This window comes from Anticarsia gemmatalis, chromosome 8, assembly GCF_050436995.1.
Source record: "Anticarsia gemmatalis isolate Benzon Research Colony breed Stoneville strain chromosome 8, ilAntGemm2 primary, whole genome shotgun sequence".
Classification (NCBI taxonomy): domain Eukaryota; kingdom Metazoa; phylum Arthropoda; class Insecta; order Lepidoptera; family Erebidae; genus Anticarsia; species Anticarsia gemmatalis.
In genome coordinates this window covers 5,406,411-5,424,691 of record NC_134752.1, presented here as the reverse complement: position 1 = coordinate 5,424,691, position 18,281 = coordinate 5,406,411, and the positions used below count along the sequence as shown (strand labels likewise).

Below are 18,281 nucleotides of genomic sequence, written 5' to 3'. Positions count from 1 at the left end.
CTTTGGTTTAAAAGACGCATTGTTATAGCGTTAAACATCGCACAGGTTGAATCAAATTATGTAAGAATTTATTTATAGAGTGATCATATTATTAACTAATAACTAATTGTTAATCAAACGACCAACCCGTGAAATTATTAAAGCCTTTGAATAAACAAAAAACTGTCCAATTTGAAGTGAAATTATTTCGATGTTCCAAAACAATTGAGTTACAAAAACGTTCTCATTAAGGTATTCCTAGTACGGAACATAAAGAACTTCATTTTATTTCAACTAATCTTCATGCAAACATCTACTACTTTTCTCTAATTAACCATTCTTTCGGAATACTAGTAGCTTCTTCGTCGAGATAATTAACCAAAGCTACACCTTATTTTTAAAGAACTCCCTCTAATTATACTACTTACATAAAAATCGTCTCATCTCTGGAGCGAGTTTCACGTAGGAATACAAACGGCCTATAAATAGTGATGTCACGAATGACGTCATCATTGGCTGGGAGAGATAGTTAGGCTTAATTTTATTATCCCGTGGAGGCCGGGCCAGTATTGGCAATGTTCCTGTCTACCAGGATCATTTTGCTTTGTTGTGTATTTAGAGACGTCCGGTAGTCGGTCCATCTATTGTTAAACTAGGTATATGATGATTGTGGCTGAATAAGTTACTGCTTTTGTTTTGAATTTTGAGATAATAAGCTATTATTTTTAAAGCTAAATTATACATAAAAAAATAAATAAATGATGGACAACTAAATATATTTTCTTTCAGGCTTTTTGTGTTTTAAATATGGACGCAAAACTTAACTATAATTATGTCATCCATAAATTGTAACATAGAACATTTTAATACATACTTTTTAATATACAAAAATGTCCATTTTAATTTGTTCAAAGCTATATCTATCACAGCAGTAACTTCATCATTTGCAGTACAAAACAAAAACAAAGCAAATTGTAATTACAAAGAAAACAAGTGTAGTAAAACTCATCTGTATCTGGCCACAAAACAACAAGAATAGAGTACCTAATATCAATAAATTGACAATTTATATAGCGAATTATCTTGTTAAATGTTCAACAACGGTTTTGGGTTGCCCCCTGGATGTGCTCAAGGAAAACAAAGGCGGATTGCTTCCGAGAAAATTGAATTTTGTATCTATCCCGTTGCTACGTCAACTTGTTATAGCAAATTTTCGTTTTATTATTGTGAAGACGAATATAGGTTATGTCTATATATCTGTAGGTGATTTTGTTTTGGTTTTATTAGTGTTGTTAAAGTGTTGCTATGTTTTTGGGGTATAGTTTGATGGTGCGGCCTTGGTCCATTTTTATGCACGTAAAACATTACAATACTTTTTCACTATTAGCCATCTAAGTCATAGTGTGTGTTGGAAAACTTTAAACCAGCTGCAGACTTTGCGTTTTATTTACTAATAGAAAATTACATGTTAAGTTAAACCGGGTAGATAGAGATAAGAATTGTTGATATCCAAATTATTTTTATATTAAAACCCAATACGCAATAAAAACAACAACATTTTCAATACATTGCAACGGTTATGAACTAATTAATTGAATAAAATTGTCCACATCTTTATTAATTCCCGGTAAAAACCAATACACCTATAACTCTTTCAATGAATTTATCAGATCGTTAATTGCATACGTTTATACGGTCCCAATATAAACGTAATAACGAGTGTCGCCAAAATTAATCATTCCATATAAAATTACTGCCTTACAAATTACATTGAAAATCTATGAAACGCTCAAAATAATGATATTACCCAATGATCCGTGCTTGCAGTTAATTTGTTTCAAAATATATTTGATGTGAAATGTAAACCATGTTTCATGTGCGCAATTAACAGGTAAATTGTTCAACACACGCGTGAATGAATCGCCTCTGTATATTCGGAAATTATAGCGTTTGATCGCTACAAATGACGTAATTTAACTCCGAATGGAATTATTTTAGAATACATTTTGGCTTCCATAAGCTAGGTTTTGTGTTACAATATTAGTCGTACTCATTTTGTAATATTAATAAATTATTATGATAATCTGTATGTATGCTTATTACTGCGCCAATTTGTAGTAAGTTGAAAAGTTGATGTAACCAAATAGGGACATAATTAAGGTGACTGTTTCAGTAAAGTATGGCATTATTAGACCATAGACAACATTCAATGGAATACACAGTAATAAATTAAGTTAGTAGATTTCTACAAAAATGCTTACTTTATAAAAATAAAATTTCACTCACCTAATATCATCATCATCAGGATGATGATCCGGCGGCAGATCGGACCGGAGATCCCCCAGCGCCCGCGCCGCGTGCCTTCTCCGCCTCTCATACCATAACCTCCTTTGTTCCCTCTCATTATCCCTTTGCACTCCAAAGAACGTCTGAGTTTCCCTTTTAAGGTAATCTCGGACTGCAACGGTATGTACTCTTCGTAATCTGACGCCGTCTTCGGGTGCGGGTTGCGGTGCGGGGTCGGGAGGGGGCGGTGCGAGGGGCGCGGGCGGCGCGGACACGACGCGGGGAGGGGACGCCGGCGGGAGCGGCGCCGGCGCTGACGCGGGTGATGATGTTTGGCACGCCAGCTGCGGTGCCAGTAGGCCCGCACTTGATCGCCTGTAACAAAGAAAGCAAGTATATTAGTTTCCACCAAGAAAAACCCCGAGTTTCACCAAAATTAAATGGCATGGAGAACACAAAAATAACATACTTTAAAAGAATAAAGCAAATGATATTTATTCATTTATTAAAAATTGGATTCGCCATGAAAACTATCGAATAACAAAGTTAATGCCCAGTACCCACAAATGGTCTATAAAAATAATTTTCTATAATTAAGGCCCCTAGCTTATTCCAACCAATCTAATATCTACGTTATCTATGTGGATTTTCTGGAACAGCACTGCAGGGAAATGATAAACTCTATTATTCAAGCTACAGGTCATTGACACTTTCAGCATTAAAAATATAGTTTTCAAACAAAAACAACTGGCAGGTTTGTAAACCACAAAACAACCAATTACAATCAAAAACAAAACAATATTGAAGTCATAGAGATGAGTAGCAATGGAATTCGTTATCTCGGCAACAGTCATCGTCAAATTGGCCGAATTGATTCGGTATTTCCGATTGCAATTCCGATGCAATCGATTTCCACAGACAGTAGTCAATCATCGAGCTTGTAAATTCGACTATTAGAATTTATATTAAAGGAATTTATCGAATAGAATTAATCGAATGTATAAAAATAGTAAAATGTTTAATGTTATTCGTTACGTCTATTTTAATTCGTTAAATAAATAGTAAAGTTTTTATTTTGATGCATAATTGGTTGGTTTTATGTTTTTGTCACGTTTAATGAAATAAAACAAAAAATATATTTGTAACATATATGTATGTTAAATGTTTTGTTACAATCTGTTATTTATCAATGAATATATCTATTGCAGAACCACTATTTTCATAGTAAATTAATAAAAAAAAATTATATGCGTAGGGACAAGATATAACCTAAATAAATATATTTAGCAAATCCGATTGATATTTCCATACATTAAGCCTGTTGAAACAATAACTTCTCATCTGTATTATATTAGAATAGTTTACAATATTTCTAAACTCATTCACATGCGTTAAAGTAAATCTTAAACGCAAGTTGACCAGTCGACCCTTTGATCGGCCGCAGTGCCTTCAACCGAGAGGTTATTGCCCCTTATTTTATTTTTATTGAGGGATGCTCTTACATAGCATTATTGGAATTCTACTCGCTGCAGTACTGATTCCTTTTGATGAAAATAATAACTTACAGTTGCCGTACCAATCTTTAAGAGAACACTTTTTATGAAGAGTATCCGTATCAATAGATTTATAATTGATTTGAAATGTGCTTATTATGTTTGCATCATGAATTACATTTAAGGTGACAAAGAATGGGTTCGAATATTATAAGCAGCGTTGTTGAAATAAAAACAGATTAATACATATTATGAATGATTAGAGAATAGCACATATTTGGTGATCTTATTTTAGAGAAAACAGGGCCTTATTATACAAAGACTTCGCTGCCTGTCTATCTGTCAGCAGACTGTATCTCAAGAACCGTGATAGTTAGACATTTGAAAAATATCAAATAAACAACTTTATTTGTTGAAAAACTCAGCACAGAAGAAATCCTAGAACGACAAAGACTAAGCTAATGTATTCAAAAAACACTTCATATAAATAATGTGCTTCATAACTGTATTCCAACTATTTATGTGTCTGCAATGTGCCTGTAGAGTATTAGAGCGAAACAGACACAGGTGTGGCTCGAACGAGCCATAATTTGCACTCACAGTAAGCAGAGAAACAGTAAATTAAGATACAGTACCGTTGCTAAGCAGTGCCTTTGACAAATATACCTTTTTATTGTGTCGCGAGGCAGCTCCGTTCTGAATAAAGGATTAAGATCCTTCATGTACGTGTGCGTGTTTTATGTATGAGAATTACTCGAATGTGTGTGAAATATGTTCTCAAGGTTATTAGGTTAAATGGTGCGGGGAATTTTGGGGAAACTCATAGACGTAATAGGGTGTAAAGCTAACTAGGGAAACCGACTGGGTTGGTAATAATTTTTAGAAGATTATTATTTATGTAAATTTTGGATGTGTTTGACGTCATCGTTGTCAATAAATGCATAAGCTGTAGGCCTTTTAGAAGTATCAGCTAAAGATTATGCCTTGGATTAGAAAAAATAACGATTAAACTATTCTAAAGAACGTTGACCCCTATACTCTACGACAACTCAAACGTGCTTCTCAGTTTCTTATTATTTGCGATCCCAAAAAGCAATTTTATGCGCCATCAAAAGCGTGACTATACACAATGTATTGATTACAGCTAAGCAGCACACGATCAAAGCAAATTCCACAGCTTATTAAACATTATCATCGCGTTATTATAACTACGCTATCTCATATTCTAATGAACTAATTAAAGCGTTATTTATGTGGGCCGTAATATCCTATTAATGCATTTCTATTGAACAGTATTTTGCTGACGCTACGCAATTATCCCGCGTGAGTTGAGTTTCGATAGAGCGCTATGACATTGGGCTCATTAGCAGGGTATAGTTAGTATAATGATATATAATATTTATTCCTACTTATAATTATATTATGGCTAAGGTTTATGATTCAAAATTGAATGTAACTAGTATAAGTTCTGCTGGTAATAGTAAGTTTACTCAATAAAATTTGACTCAGCTGTAAATATTATTATCTCTTTAGCAGCTCAAGCAATAAACTTAAAGTTCAATGAACTCTTTGAGAGTTATTAAAATAAAAATATTTAAACAATTGTAACCAACGTTTTCTGCACGTTATTTAAAGCACAGTACAAATCTATTGCATATTTTATTCACGTACAGTGATACAAGATACGAGTGATAGTATGAAAAAAATATATATGAAAACGAGACTTCTTATAAATTATTCTAGACTCATTCTGTCTTAATTATAAATATTTACCCTTGATGAACTAATATTAATCTTTAGTTATATATTACATAAAGAGCAGATGAGATAATTCGTATAATAATTTGGCCATTGCTTGAAAGAATCCCTGAGATTTATTTTCGAATGACACACATTTAGATCGAAATAGAATATTATATTCGCACATAAATATGTTTAAGTATAATTCAGCTTACTATTGAAACAATTTCGTAAAAATTAATAGGCATTTACGAAATATATGTCTATAACTATAAATATAACAAATAATCCTATATCTTTACACTTTTTTAGATGAACAATTTATTTTCTCGCTTCATATATTTTCATTTGTATGTAATTTCTTCATGCGTCTTAAATTTATTTTTTTGTTAATCTCATCACAATTTGTTATTTCAAATAGCGAATGTGATTTCTTGATATCAAAAAACACCGTTATTCGCCTTGAAAGCGCGTAAATTAATTTGATATTTAACTTAATACTCGTCTATTCATTGTGTTACTCAAACGCGAATTTTTGACATGGACAAACACCGTTATAACATAATACCATTCTATAATACGAATAACTTCAAGAGTCGGTTTTAATATAAGTTGTGAAGTCCTATACGTCGGCGTCACTGAGGTGGTCAGTTCAATGATTTGAAAGATTTCGCTTGAATTGCGATAGCTTTGACGGCTGATAAGGCATATTAATATTGTATCGTGGTCATCCTTTTAATATTTAATAACATATTTTATTTCTAGATACTGGTGTATATATTTTTTCAGAGACATTGATTAGCGTAACCACCCGGTAGATGAAAAACCATGAAGTATGTATTAGTTGTGTCACTTACTATGAAATTGTACCTCTATAAAACTACAGGGTGATTTCAGGCAAGCATTTAATAGTCTGCTGATATTGATAGACAATATACGGCCGACTATTTAATAAATATTGTTAAGCAATTTGAAATGTCGAACTTTCACTACTTGACTGGACCCACTAAATGTAGGAAATCTACAAATGTAATCTAAAAGAAGGGTAACTATATTTAGCAGCAGATTCTGCTACAAAATTGTTAAATAACGCCAAAAGAATATACAAAACGGAGAGAATATTACGCCCATCGGTATCCGGATCAACAATATCGATCATCGTTCAGCATTCCCGTCACGACATCGGCCCAATAATGCAGATACCTAGTTTCCATTCAGCTGATTGCTATTCTTACGGCTCGTCCAATATCCAACTATATTGCTTCGTATCGTCTACCGCGTGCTTCAGGCATACGTCTTGCTACTGTCAAAAGACATCAGCTGTTCGAGAATTATTGGATACATGTAAAATATTTGAATAGCTATCTGGAATTTTGAAGACAAAACGAGTGGGATACGTGCCTGTAAGAATTTTATATCGAATTCCAAATTGTTGTTATTGTGTACGTTTATTTGTTCTATTTTTCATTTATTATAGGATAATCTACAAGCAGAGTTTATTTTTCTTAAGTTACTAGTAATATTGTGGGTCCCATGAAATACAGGAAGACAAGGGGCAGGCCCTTTGTTGTACACCTTGTATGTTTTAGAACTTAAAAAATTTGGTTTTATTCATCACCTGGATATCGAATTCGAAAACTAGTCTCTTCTGCTTATACAACAGTGGTGCCTATTCATTGAGATTACAAAATATATATACTTATTTAAAAAAAAAACTGTTCGTCGCTATGACACCTTTCCTAAACAAAAACATTATGTATAACTAAATATAGCCAAATAATTTACAATCATTACAGCACAACTCGCACTACGGCCTAAATCCATAATCATTACGAACACTATATACAAATTATACATCTATTAATAAGGAAGCGAGAGATTAACATCAAATCAGGCTTTGAGACAAGCAACCAATCTGTTCCCGAAGGGCAAGCCCTACTAATCTAAATTAGAGTAGAAACCTCCCTGATAGCTCCTAAAACAATGTTACTGGTAATTATAATAATGATAACGCTCTTCTATAAAGTGAAGAGAGTCGGGATGACGTCATTTTTCTGAATGGCTGGTTTTATTTTTATTGTTTGGCTTTGAATAGAAGTTGGTTTTCTTGAGATTGTTATTGTAGACTGGCATTTTGAACTCCGTTTCGTATCATACCTAAAGATACGGAGCATGTGTAGCATCAAGTCGGACATTAAACTACTACACTATAATAAGCACTACATGTTCTCTTTATTGTTTCCAATCGCACTATATCAATTTAATTATTGTTTTTGGTCTACAAGTATTTGTGATTGTAGAATTATTTTAAAGATAATAAACAGTAACAATTGAACAATTTTCACTCATTGAAATGCTAGTGAAAATGTGACGGCGTGTACACAGTTTTGCTTTTGATTATACGTAAGAATAAGAACAGTTACGGTGAATATAGTTTCTAAATTAATAACTTACTGGTTAAGAAACAAAAGATGTAAGTTTGAATAGAAATATCGAATTTTCGGTTTCTTTCTATCTATTACTTGTGATGAACTCTTACAATTCATAAGTCCTCCGAATTTTCTCAAGCTTTTCTCTAAGTCATCTTTGATGAATGAGTCATTAACATCCATCATATCGCTTCAAATATCTCCAGTCGTTAGGGATTAAAATGTCTAGCGATATTAATGACACGTCTAATGTTGAACTCAGAATAATTATTGTTATAGAATATTGTTACTATCCCAAAGGAGTCAATAAACTGAAAGGGGTCACTTTACACTATTATTTTATAAACACTGTCATCGATCTCATCAAACCAATTTATTGCTTTGCAGTACTTTTATTGTTTTGAATTTGTTTATATCTAACTGGTTCCGTTCATAAATTTGTTTTTTTCTCTGTCCATTAAACCTTTTCCCGTGTCTTAAAGACAATTTTACAAAAACAGTAAGTTTAATTGGCTGGTTCTTGACTTTTGCGCTTAGCAACACATTGTCGATTCATTTTTAAACAAAAGGATAATTATCTTTTTTTTGTATAAAAATGATTAATAAAAATTTAAAATAAAAAGATTATCTTTTCATGTATAAAAATGAATCGCCAAATATTTTATTTCAAATTACTCCCAAAGAGCAACGTTTATATTTTACCTGAACACGTAAATAATGTACAACAAAATTCAATATTCATTCAAACGAACAACAGAAAATTTGTAGGAACTAAAAATAATGTAATTTTTCAACTAAATTATGTATTCAGGAGTTGTATCGGACAGAACTCATGAATAACGAGTTTAGTTATTTCAAGGAGCTTTAACGTAACCAGACAAGCGTGTTTTTTTAATCCCTCGCTTATTAAGCCTTAGGCTGTATCGCTTACGGTCTTTGCCGACGGAAAAGTAATAATGTAAGTGCCTTTGCAAGTTACCTTGTTTCACGTGAAAGATGAAAGACCTCTTCGTTTTAAATTGTATTTTTTAATGCACGTGTTTTATTAAATTTGAGCAATGTTTTTCTTTTAGAGATATAATGGAATGAAAGAGGTGGGTTTTGATACGTTATGGATAATTCAACAGAGGTTAAATAAATGTTTATATATACAGGTCATTTCATATATTTTCAATTCTAATATCAAAATTAAGGATTTTATTTATCTTACTTATATTATAAATGCGAAAGTTTGTGTGAATGTATGTTTGTTACTCTTTCACGCAGATACTACTGAACCGATTACGGTGAAATTTGGTATATAGGTAGCTAAAGACCCAAAATAGCACATACTTTTTATCCCGGAGTTCCCGAGGCATCGGGATTTACACGGGTAGGGTTTCCACGCGGACGAAGTCGCGGGTGGCCTCTAGTATCTGATAATATCAAAATTAAATACCGTCAAAGGTTTTCATTTATTATATAAACTTAAGCTTGTATTCGCATTTCTAAATATTTCCTGCATTAAGTGTAGTTACTGTGTATTCAACAAAGTTATAAAAGGTCACAGGATTATGATTCGTCCTCGACCTTTTCTTATTTATCGTGGGCGTCCTATTGTCATTGTATCAAAACTATATTCAAATAGAACCGTACTATACTGATAACAAGTTTATAGATAAAGTAAATACTATTTAATGAGAGATTCAAGTTAGTGAACTTATCAAAGACGTAGTCAAAACTTTATAGCTTTAAAGAAAAGTGCAATTGACTGAGATAATTGCGTTATTATCTAGATCTGAATTTGACTGCTATTTTTTGTAAAACGAACATGATTTTATGACAAATTATCGCATTACTTTACGTTCCATTGATATTTATGTGAATATATGACGGCTATCAAGGTTTTGAAATCTTTACTGAACTGCCTGTGGCCAGGGCTATAGTATAATTAATTGTTCGGCTTCGTCATCGATTCCCGTATCAGCCATAGAATAGACTTGCCCTTCTACTTGAACTACTAGTATTTTTTTTTATCTAGCCTATTTCTGTGTCACACTGCTGAGCAAAGGCCTCTCCCGTAGACTTCCAGTCCCCTCGGTCGCTTGCTGCTTCCGGCCAACCTTCCAGGAACGCGTCCAAGTCGTCCCGCCATCTACATTTGGGCCTTCCCCGTTGCCGCCGACCATCTTGTGGCAGTACAGTATTAGGTGTATGAAAATTATAAGGACAAAACACGGATGTATAGGCGACTGCTTATGCCTTCGAACCTAACAGGCGTGATGTTATGTATGCACCTACTAAAATGAAAACAGTCAGCGTTCAGTGTTCAAAAATTAAATGTAATATTTACATTTTAAGTGAATTAGTATCAAGCGGACTTGCCCGGCTATTTGTGTAAAGTACGGCTATTATGAGAACTAATGGGTACAGCTAATGAGTATACCTGCGTTAATGTTGATATTAGGTTACAAATTGTATTATTGGTTGAATATTATATTTGTTATTCGTGTGATTGTAAAAGCGCTGGCGATAAATTATTATCGAAGGGATTGTCTTTTAATAAAAATAGCACAAAATATACTGAATAATGGTACCAAAACCAATTTTACGTAAAAAATCACAAAACCAATCTCTCGACAAAATTAAAAACACTACAAACCAAAAAACGTAACTGACACCTTGACATTCGCTAAATTTTTAAACTTTCAGTCGTAGCTGGCGTAGGCGTCTACGTCGCTACGTGGCTACGGCGTAGAGGTAATTTGTAATGCGCAACACGAACTCAATAACTCTAGTCTCGGTGTGGAAGGCAGGCGAGGATATATTAAAAGAACGTTCTGTAATTAACATTGCAATTTGCCATTACACCGGCCAGTAAAATAAGCAGAAGTATGCTACCGAATCCTATAAAGCCTGCATATCTCACTCGAAAATCTTTTAAACGCTACTTAGAATTTTAATTAAAAAGCTTTGCTGCTTCAAACGCATGCTTTTTACAGACATATTTGCTTAAGAGTTAATGCCTTCAGTGTTTGTGTTTAAAGGTTAAATAAATACGTGTCTAATGAAACCTTTTACGAAGTGCAACTAGAGGAGACTCCAGGGACTCTTTAGAAAAACTAACATTACTGTATAGCATCATTAATTTTAACAAATAGTCACATGAACCCCGCTTGGCTATACGCACGTACAATATATAGATCTTTATCACAAAAAACAGAAAAGCAATGAGTTTCGTGATGGATACACCCCTGGCCTTTATAACTATCAAGGGAATTACAGCTTTAATATAATTCTCGCATAAAACTACGTATACGAAGTACTTACTCAACGGTCTACTTACATATTAAACACTACACATAACCACTCCACAAAATGAGACGTAACCATCTTCACATAAAGTTATTAGCCAAGAATAGCGACCCTCGAGTTATAACGTTTTTATGATATATTTGCCAAATCATCGGATCGTTAGAACTTTTACGACGTTCCCCTCAATAACCTTAGGAAATGAGTTCCATGCAGTAAATTTTCGCAACGTATTGGGCGCAACCGATAAATAATTGTTACTGTAAAATATGCCCGGTTCGAATATCGCTAGGTATCAGTGCAAGCGAATTTGCAAACGGTTTTGCCGTTTCGTGCAATTTATTGTAGTTTTGCACTAAAAAATATTTGTATATCGTAAAAGATTAAAATTATCAGAGACTAACAATTTGCGAGTCACAAAAGCTACTGATGTTTATGGGGTAGGACTGAGACTACATTCTATAATATTCACACAATATCATAAAACTGGTTTCAAAATATACCTAAGCTTTTTTCAAAAGTAATGCTAAAACGTTAGAAATCAATTGATCTTGACCTCAAATTGTATAGCTTCGTACTTATTCAAAGGATGACCTTGACAGAGCCACAGACAATGCCGTACAAGTGGCTAGAACGTGTCGAACACATTGAACAAATTACTTCTATAGAAGGCACACATAAATTCTATAAGAAGCCATATCTATTATCCTTATTATACATATATCATTGTTAAGACATTTATTTGCTTTGAATTCCTTGATTAGTTAGAAATTATTATAATAAAATGGATTATTACAAAATCAATAGCACTTTGTAGACCATGAGTTTTTAGTACGATTTGAAAAACATATTAACATTAATGATTTATAGAAAACTTTAAAGCTCGAAGAGTGATTCACTAGACCGATATTTGACGCTTCTAAGCTCGCGTTATGTAAGTATATATTGGCAAATAACAACAAGAACGATACCTCCCTCCCTGTAAATCAATTAAAATCTATTACATTATACACAATCCTGCAAGATAAATTACCATTTCAACAAATAATGCCATAAAAAATGTTATTTACCATTCTCCTTTTAAAGCTTTTCTTGTACACGTACATCTTTCAACACTGTGCACTAGAAACACTTAACTTTTGCAAGTAAGGCTTGCCCGTAGATCTTTGTCATGCCGCTGCATATTTTAACTTGTTTTACACTTAAATTATGTAGCACTTTTTCTTCATTTTACTACTGGGAATGATACTCCTTAGTGCACTACGCTAGCCAAGCACTGGCTGACAGACTTTACAAACGGTAAAAATGCTATTTGGAATTCTAGGAGTTTCCACGTTTTATTTTTTGTCGCCAAAATGTTGAATTACAAGTTTTAAAAAGTACAAACACGAATCATAAAAAAAAACAAAGTAATGCTTCATCAATCATTGTATTAATCAAAATTCTCTAGTGTCTGTAGCATTTATTTTAAATTGTTAGTTTTGTCTTATAGTTTTTGTCGTAAGCCCTAACATTAAAACTGTGGATTCGAAAACATTTATTTATTTATACTTCATACACAGCTGTATAATCTCGGGCTTACTACTAAGAGCATTTTCTCCCATTCTACCTGATAATCTAGGTAACTTTTATCAATAACTAAATAAGAATTTTGTATGTTAAAGAACATTACAGCTGTTGCAACAACGGTCTACATCAAAACTCATACTCTAACCTTTCCACAATTACAGTTAAAATAAGCAGTTACACAACAGTAAATAATATTTAAAACATCAGAAAATTTCTAGTAAATTCTCCGCGCCTACTGCGACCATTACCTGGTGGCGTGTTTTAAAGCAATATAACGTAGGGTCACGCTTATCAAGTGCATCTCCTCGACGACGGAAACCACCCGCCGTGCTGTTTACCGACTAAACTTTCTACCGTAAAGCTTATTGTTAGCAAAGCCGGAACTTTGACACTGCTGCAGCTAATGCTTTGTTGTACGTTTAGATTACATTATTGTTTATTTACAAGATTTGAACGTTATATGAATAATTAGAAAGAACATAGTTGAAATATTTAAACTGTAGTGAAATTTCTATAATCGGTAGTAACGAGTATCGAGCGTTGGACTAACATGATAACTTGAAACATTTTCTGTTTTAACCATTTAACGTTACAAAATAATGAACAGCAAAATTAGTTCCTACGGCACCCGCTAGAGGCGATGATCAGTTTATCACACAAAGTTTATTGTAAAATAACCGGTTGTGAATAAACGAAAACTATACATTTTTTTAAAAACCTTTTGAAACGTTAAAATGGAGTACATTAACTTTTTAATGAAAAAACAGTAAATTATTTTAAAGCCTCATATATTTCTGAAAACTTTATTTATGTTAATATGATATTATCAATATCTCTTTGCTTAAACATTACCGCAGAAGGCACAATTAAATAAAAGCCTTCAGCTAAAGAGTAAGTTAATAATGATTCAGTAATATTTATTGCAACTCATCGAATATATTAATGCTTTCGTATTTATAAACACAGCATTACTTTTCTTAATGTAAACACAATAATTATTAAAACTCCTACATAATTTATTGTTACACGTACTTTATGTCAATTGTTTCTACTTCAACTAAAGGTTTTCAATCAACATAGAATGACTCAGCGAAAGGGCAAAATAAACAAAGTTTTAATGGAAGTAAATCAGAGGTGACAAATAAGGGCTAAGTTTGAAAGTATTTACTGTAACAAATAAGGCTGTAAAATAGTTCCTTAAATGAGTTAAAGTTGCTTAGCCTCCGTAAAAACCATGCAAGGAGAACATTCTAGAAAGTGTTTTAAGAAAAATAAGTGTGAAGTACTTGTAACTGGCAGTCCTGTATGACAAGATGTATGGATGCGAATGATCGAAGGGAAAATTGTAGCGATCGCAAAGTAACGTTCTTTGTTCACCTGAAAATATGATGTTTGGCGAAATATTTTTAGTTTTTCCTGATTTATATCAGAATATTTGTCAGTAGTAGACCGGAGTTTGGTAACGACGTCGACAATTACATGAGACTGGCATTGTTAATGGCGAAACGTGGGTGATTTCCTGCACCCCTACGGTCTCTCTATCTTCGTGTATAATAGGCGTGATAATACATCACAGATGTCAGATTCTGATAGTACCTTAAAAATCAATCTTATTCACCTCACAACGGTATTCAGTGTCAGCTAGACATCGTCTATCTGCAACTAGTCCCGATATCACTAGATATAGTTGTACGTGCCACTGTCGCAAAGTATCATGTCTCTCGGAGAGCACATTAATAATTCAGCAGGTACAGCGCGGCACAGCGTCCCATCTCTATTAAGATTCGTTTTCACGCGACGCGACATTGGAAACTTTATTTTACAGAAAATGTTCTGAATAGAAGCGCGGTAGCGCGATGATAGCGCTGAATGAAAAAGTTTTGTCAATAATGTAGTTTGTGGTGTTGTTTTAATGATTTTGACGTACCCTTTCACTGAAACTATGATTAAAAGAAGTAGCAAATGATATTTTTAAATACTTGTGTATAGAAAAGCAAACAGCCTATTGAAGTGATTGCCCGGAGTCATTAGCACAATAGGAATACAGAAATAGTAGCTATGACGCACTGTCATGATTTAAATGTATTTGAATTGTTGTCTCATGATATCAGATTCAATCTAATGTCTATCTAAACCAGAACTTAAACAAGAACTCATTATTTTGCAGCACAATTGAAACGACTTCCTTTCTTCGTAATCACGAACTATTAAAATCTTATTAAAACTGCACAAGTCACGCATAGGTTTTCTATTTTCTACAAAAACGTTTACCAGTATTCCTCGACTCGAAAACAACAAATAAACGCTTCAAAGAAATGCAAGGGAAAATCAATAAGAAGTGTGTGTACAGTCATAACTCACGGCGTTAAACCAGACTACTAGCAAGATTTATTCGACAACGTTCGCTACAAAAGCTATCTAAGTCTGACCGAAGCCTTACTTTGAAAGGGTCTGAGAGGAGTGTACTCGTAAAGACTGTGGTATACTTGTGCTTTTTTATATATAAGATATTGTAGATGCTGTTATAATAAGGAGAATGTGAGCGTAAACTCATTGATCTAAAATAATCGTAGGGTTTGATTTATCATTTACCTTTTGGGACGTTTGTCTACATGTTCTTATGTGTTACGTCTCTTAGTTTCTGTATTGTCTTCTTAATACTGCTATTAATACTACTTTCAAACTATTTTCTCATTTGCGAAGAAAACAATAGAATTAAATGTAATGGCCAAACGCAGAAGCGTATTTCATTTTTAAGCAACCCTTAAGATCATGATATCTATTTCACTTTAATGACAAAAATTATATTGAGCGAATTAAGTCCTTGCCTTGAGCCGTTAGTTACTTAGTTTTAGAAAGCTTAATCAACAAAAGTTAGGTATTAATAAAGTCCCTATCACGGAATAGATTATTTCGAATTTAAACTAGAATATCTTAGTATTAATCCAACATACACGAAACGCCAATCTATCCTCAACTCTCATACCACAACAGTCGATTAACAACCGTAACAACTGTAAAACGGGCTTTAGTACAAGATATTGGAAAAGTGAGTTCAGTAAGACTCGGTAAGACTCGGTAAAACTCGGTAAGACTCGGTAAATTCCCGTCTTCAAACGTTACCGTTAAACATGTTGGATCGACGCCGCATAAATACTAATACTACTACGCTATGCATATTTAACTATATGTTATCGATACTAATAAATTTTATATGAGAGACACGGAGTATATTATTCGCTTCGTATAAATTTATAAGGAACTCGTGTAAGTCGTTTGCATTTGACGCGTTGTAATATGAAGCGAGTTAGAGAGTATGTATGGGTTGTTAGATAGTGTATTTAACCATCTAAAACTGACGTATTATGGTTTGGATGCTAACACAAGATCTGATTTAAGCAATTAATAGGATCTATACAAGCGCATAGATTAAAATCTGTGTGATGTATTTATTACACCTTTTTCTAATTTAACTTCTTTGTCATACGTTATGTGACGTCATCGTGATACAGTATCTAATCAAGAAAAATATATATGATTTACTGATTACCGAAAATTCAAAGTTTTCTGACAACAGCTTCCAAGAATGAATTATGGATTTAAAAGACTTTACTCAATTATAATTATTTGCTTTTAATTTTTAAATACGAATGTATGACTTATTCTGAGGTCAACGACATTGCATAATTTAATCATAATTGATTTTCGCAATAATTTAATTCAGTATCAAATATCAGAAAAATAATCGCTTGGATAACTTTTCAATATTTATAATGCATAATTTTTAAAAGCAATTGAAAGTGGAATTAAAAGAATTAATTTTGTGCTGCAAGTAACTAGTATAAAGCTAATTTGTATTCTGAATTTTTTTTAAATAAAGCTATCGAATTCTACACAGTCGTTGATTATGAGTCAGACTTTATTCATATAATTTTGATTAGTTTATTCACCTTATTCATTTAACTAACGTCTTGTTATCACTATTGTTTGCTATAATATGAAACAAGTTAAGTATTTTATAGCAACAATTATTAAGTGAGAATCCTCTATAGTTATTTTACTATAAAAGGAACGATGTTAAATTCTGTCAGTACTTTGCAACTGATTACAAGCCAGTGGCTTCACAACTTAACTTATAAGCAGCTTCTAGAAAGAAAACTGTAATAACTTTTGACTTCGTTGCCTTCGACTGGGCAGGAACGATTTAGATTACAAATAATATAAGTTAAATAAATCGAAATAATAACTCTGTATTTCCGAAATAAAATAGCTGTATCAAACAGGACATCGTCAACTGCATAAACTTGGGGGCCTCAGTCTTTCTAAATTATATATTTTGTATAGTTCCAACTCCCGCAAACCTTGCAAAGGCTCTCTACTAGGTTGATGAACTGTAATATAAAATCACCTGCAACAAATAGTTTAACCAACGAGTTTTAAAAACAAGTCAAACAGTCTAGTTTTTTGTCCATAAACCTTACCTGCTCTCTAAGCTCAATAAAAACATAAAAATCAAAAAAACATCTTACAAAATAAAAATGCTCTATCTCTTTCTATTATTTGTTATAGACTAATGTAAAAGTGAGTAAGCTATATATTTATCTGTACGGCTTCTGAGTGGTAGTTGAGTGCAATGCTAGACGTATACAATAAAACCGTGTGATTGAACTTCAGTTATAGGAGAATACACTTACAAGGATTCTGTTAACAATTGCAGTATATTTCCAGTACATATAAAAGTAACTCTCGATAGGTATGTTTCTTTAAAAGCTGTTTTATTTGAGACTATTTACTGCCTGAAAAGCGCTTTCGTTTTACCAACTACAAGAAAAATGTACATATGATGGGAGTTATCATACGAAACCCGCGAATTATTAGTATAACTTATGTGGCGTATTATGTATAGCTTATTCAATTGCATTAATTTGATTGTCTTCATTAATTCTAACATTCTTTCAATCAACTTCTATTTTCTCTTTGCGAATAATATTCCTTTTAGGAAAATTATAATACTTCAGTTAGGCAGAGTGACAAAGAGAGCTTTATTATTACTTGGAAAAAGTTGATTTAAAAATATTTGTTTTCTCTTTGATAAAAACAACTCAAAAGTGATCTACAAATAAATTACGAACGAATAAAATCTGAATCCGATTTCAGCAAAACATGTTGCAAACTTTTTATTCCACGTTGGTCTTTCAAAGTGCATAAGCGAAGTTGGACAGTGGGAAACTTCTAAACAGCAACATTTCAGTCAACGAAATAACTACAATGCATTTCCTAGAAAGTTTACGGTCTGATCCCCAGACGCACATATAATGTTTCATTGTAAAGTGTAGGCACATCAACTAATATCAACTTTGGCTGTTCAAAACAGCAATATGTCATTCAAAGTTGTGAAGTTTTTGTGGTCAAACCGCAAGCCAAATTACTGTGTACTATGAACTAATTTCGTTTGGCGCACGCTTATAAAGTGTTATAGATAAACGAAGTATTT

At 32.9% G+C, this 18,281-nt stretch overlaps 1 protein-coding gene across 5 annotated transcripts in view; it reads right to left on the bottom strand.

Annotated features, from left to right (window-relative positions):
- rho-5 (rhomboid-5) overlaps positions 1-18,281 on the bottom strand; it is a 177,218-nt gene that overhangs the window by 27,972 nt on the left and 130,965 nt on the right. For all 5 annotated transcript variants that reach the window (XM_076117285.1, XM_076117286.1, XM_076117288.1 and 2 more), the window contains exon 2: positions 2,266-2,640. In XM_076117285.1, the coding sequence (XP_075973400.1) occupies positions 2,266-2,640 (375 nt within the window). The remainder of the gene's footprint in view (positions 1-2,265; positions 2,641-18,281) is intronic.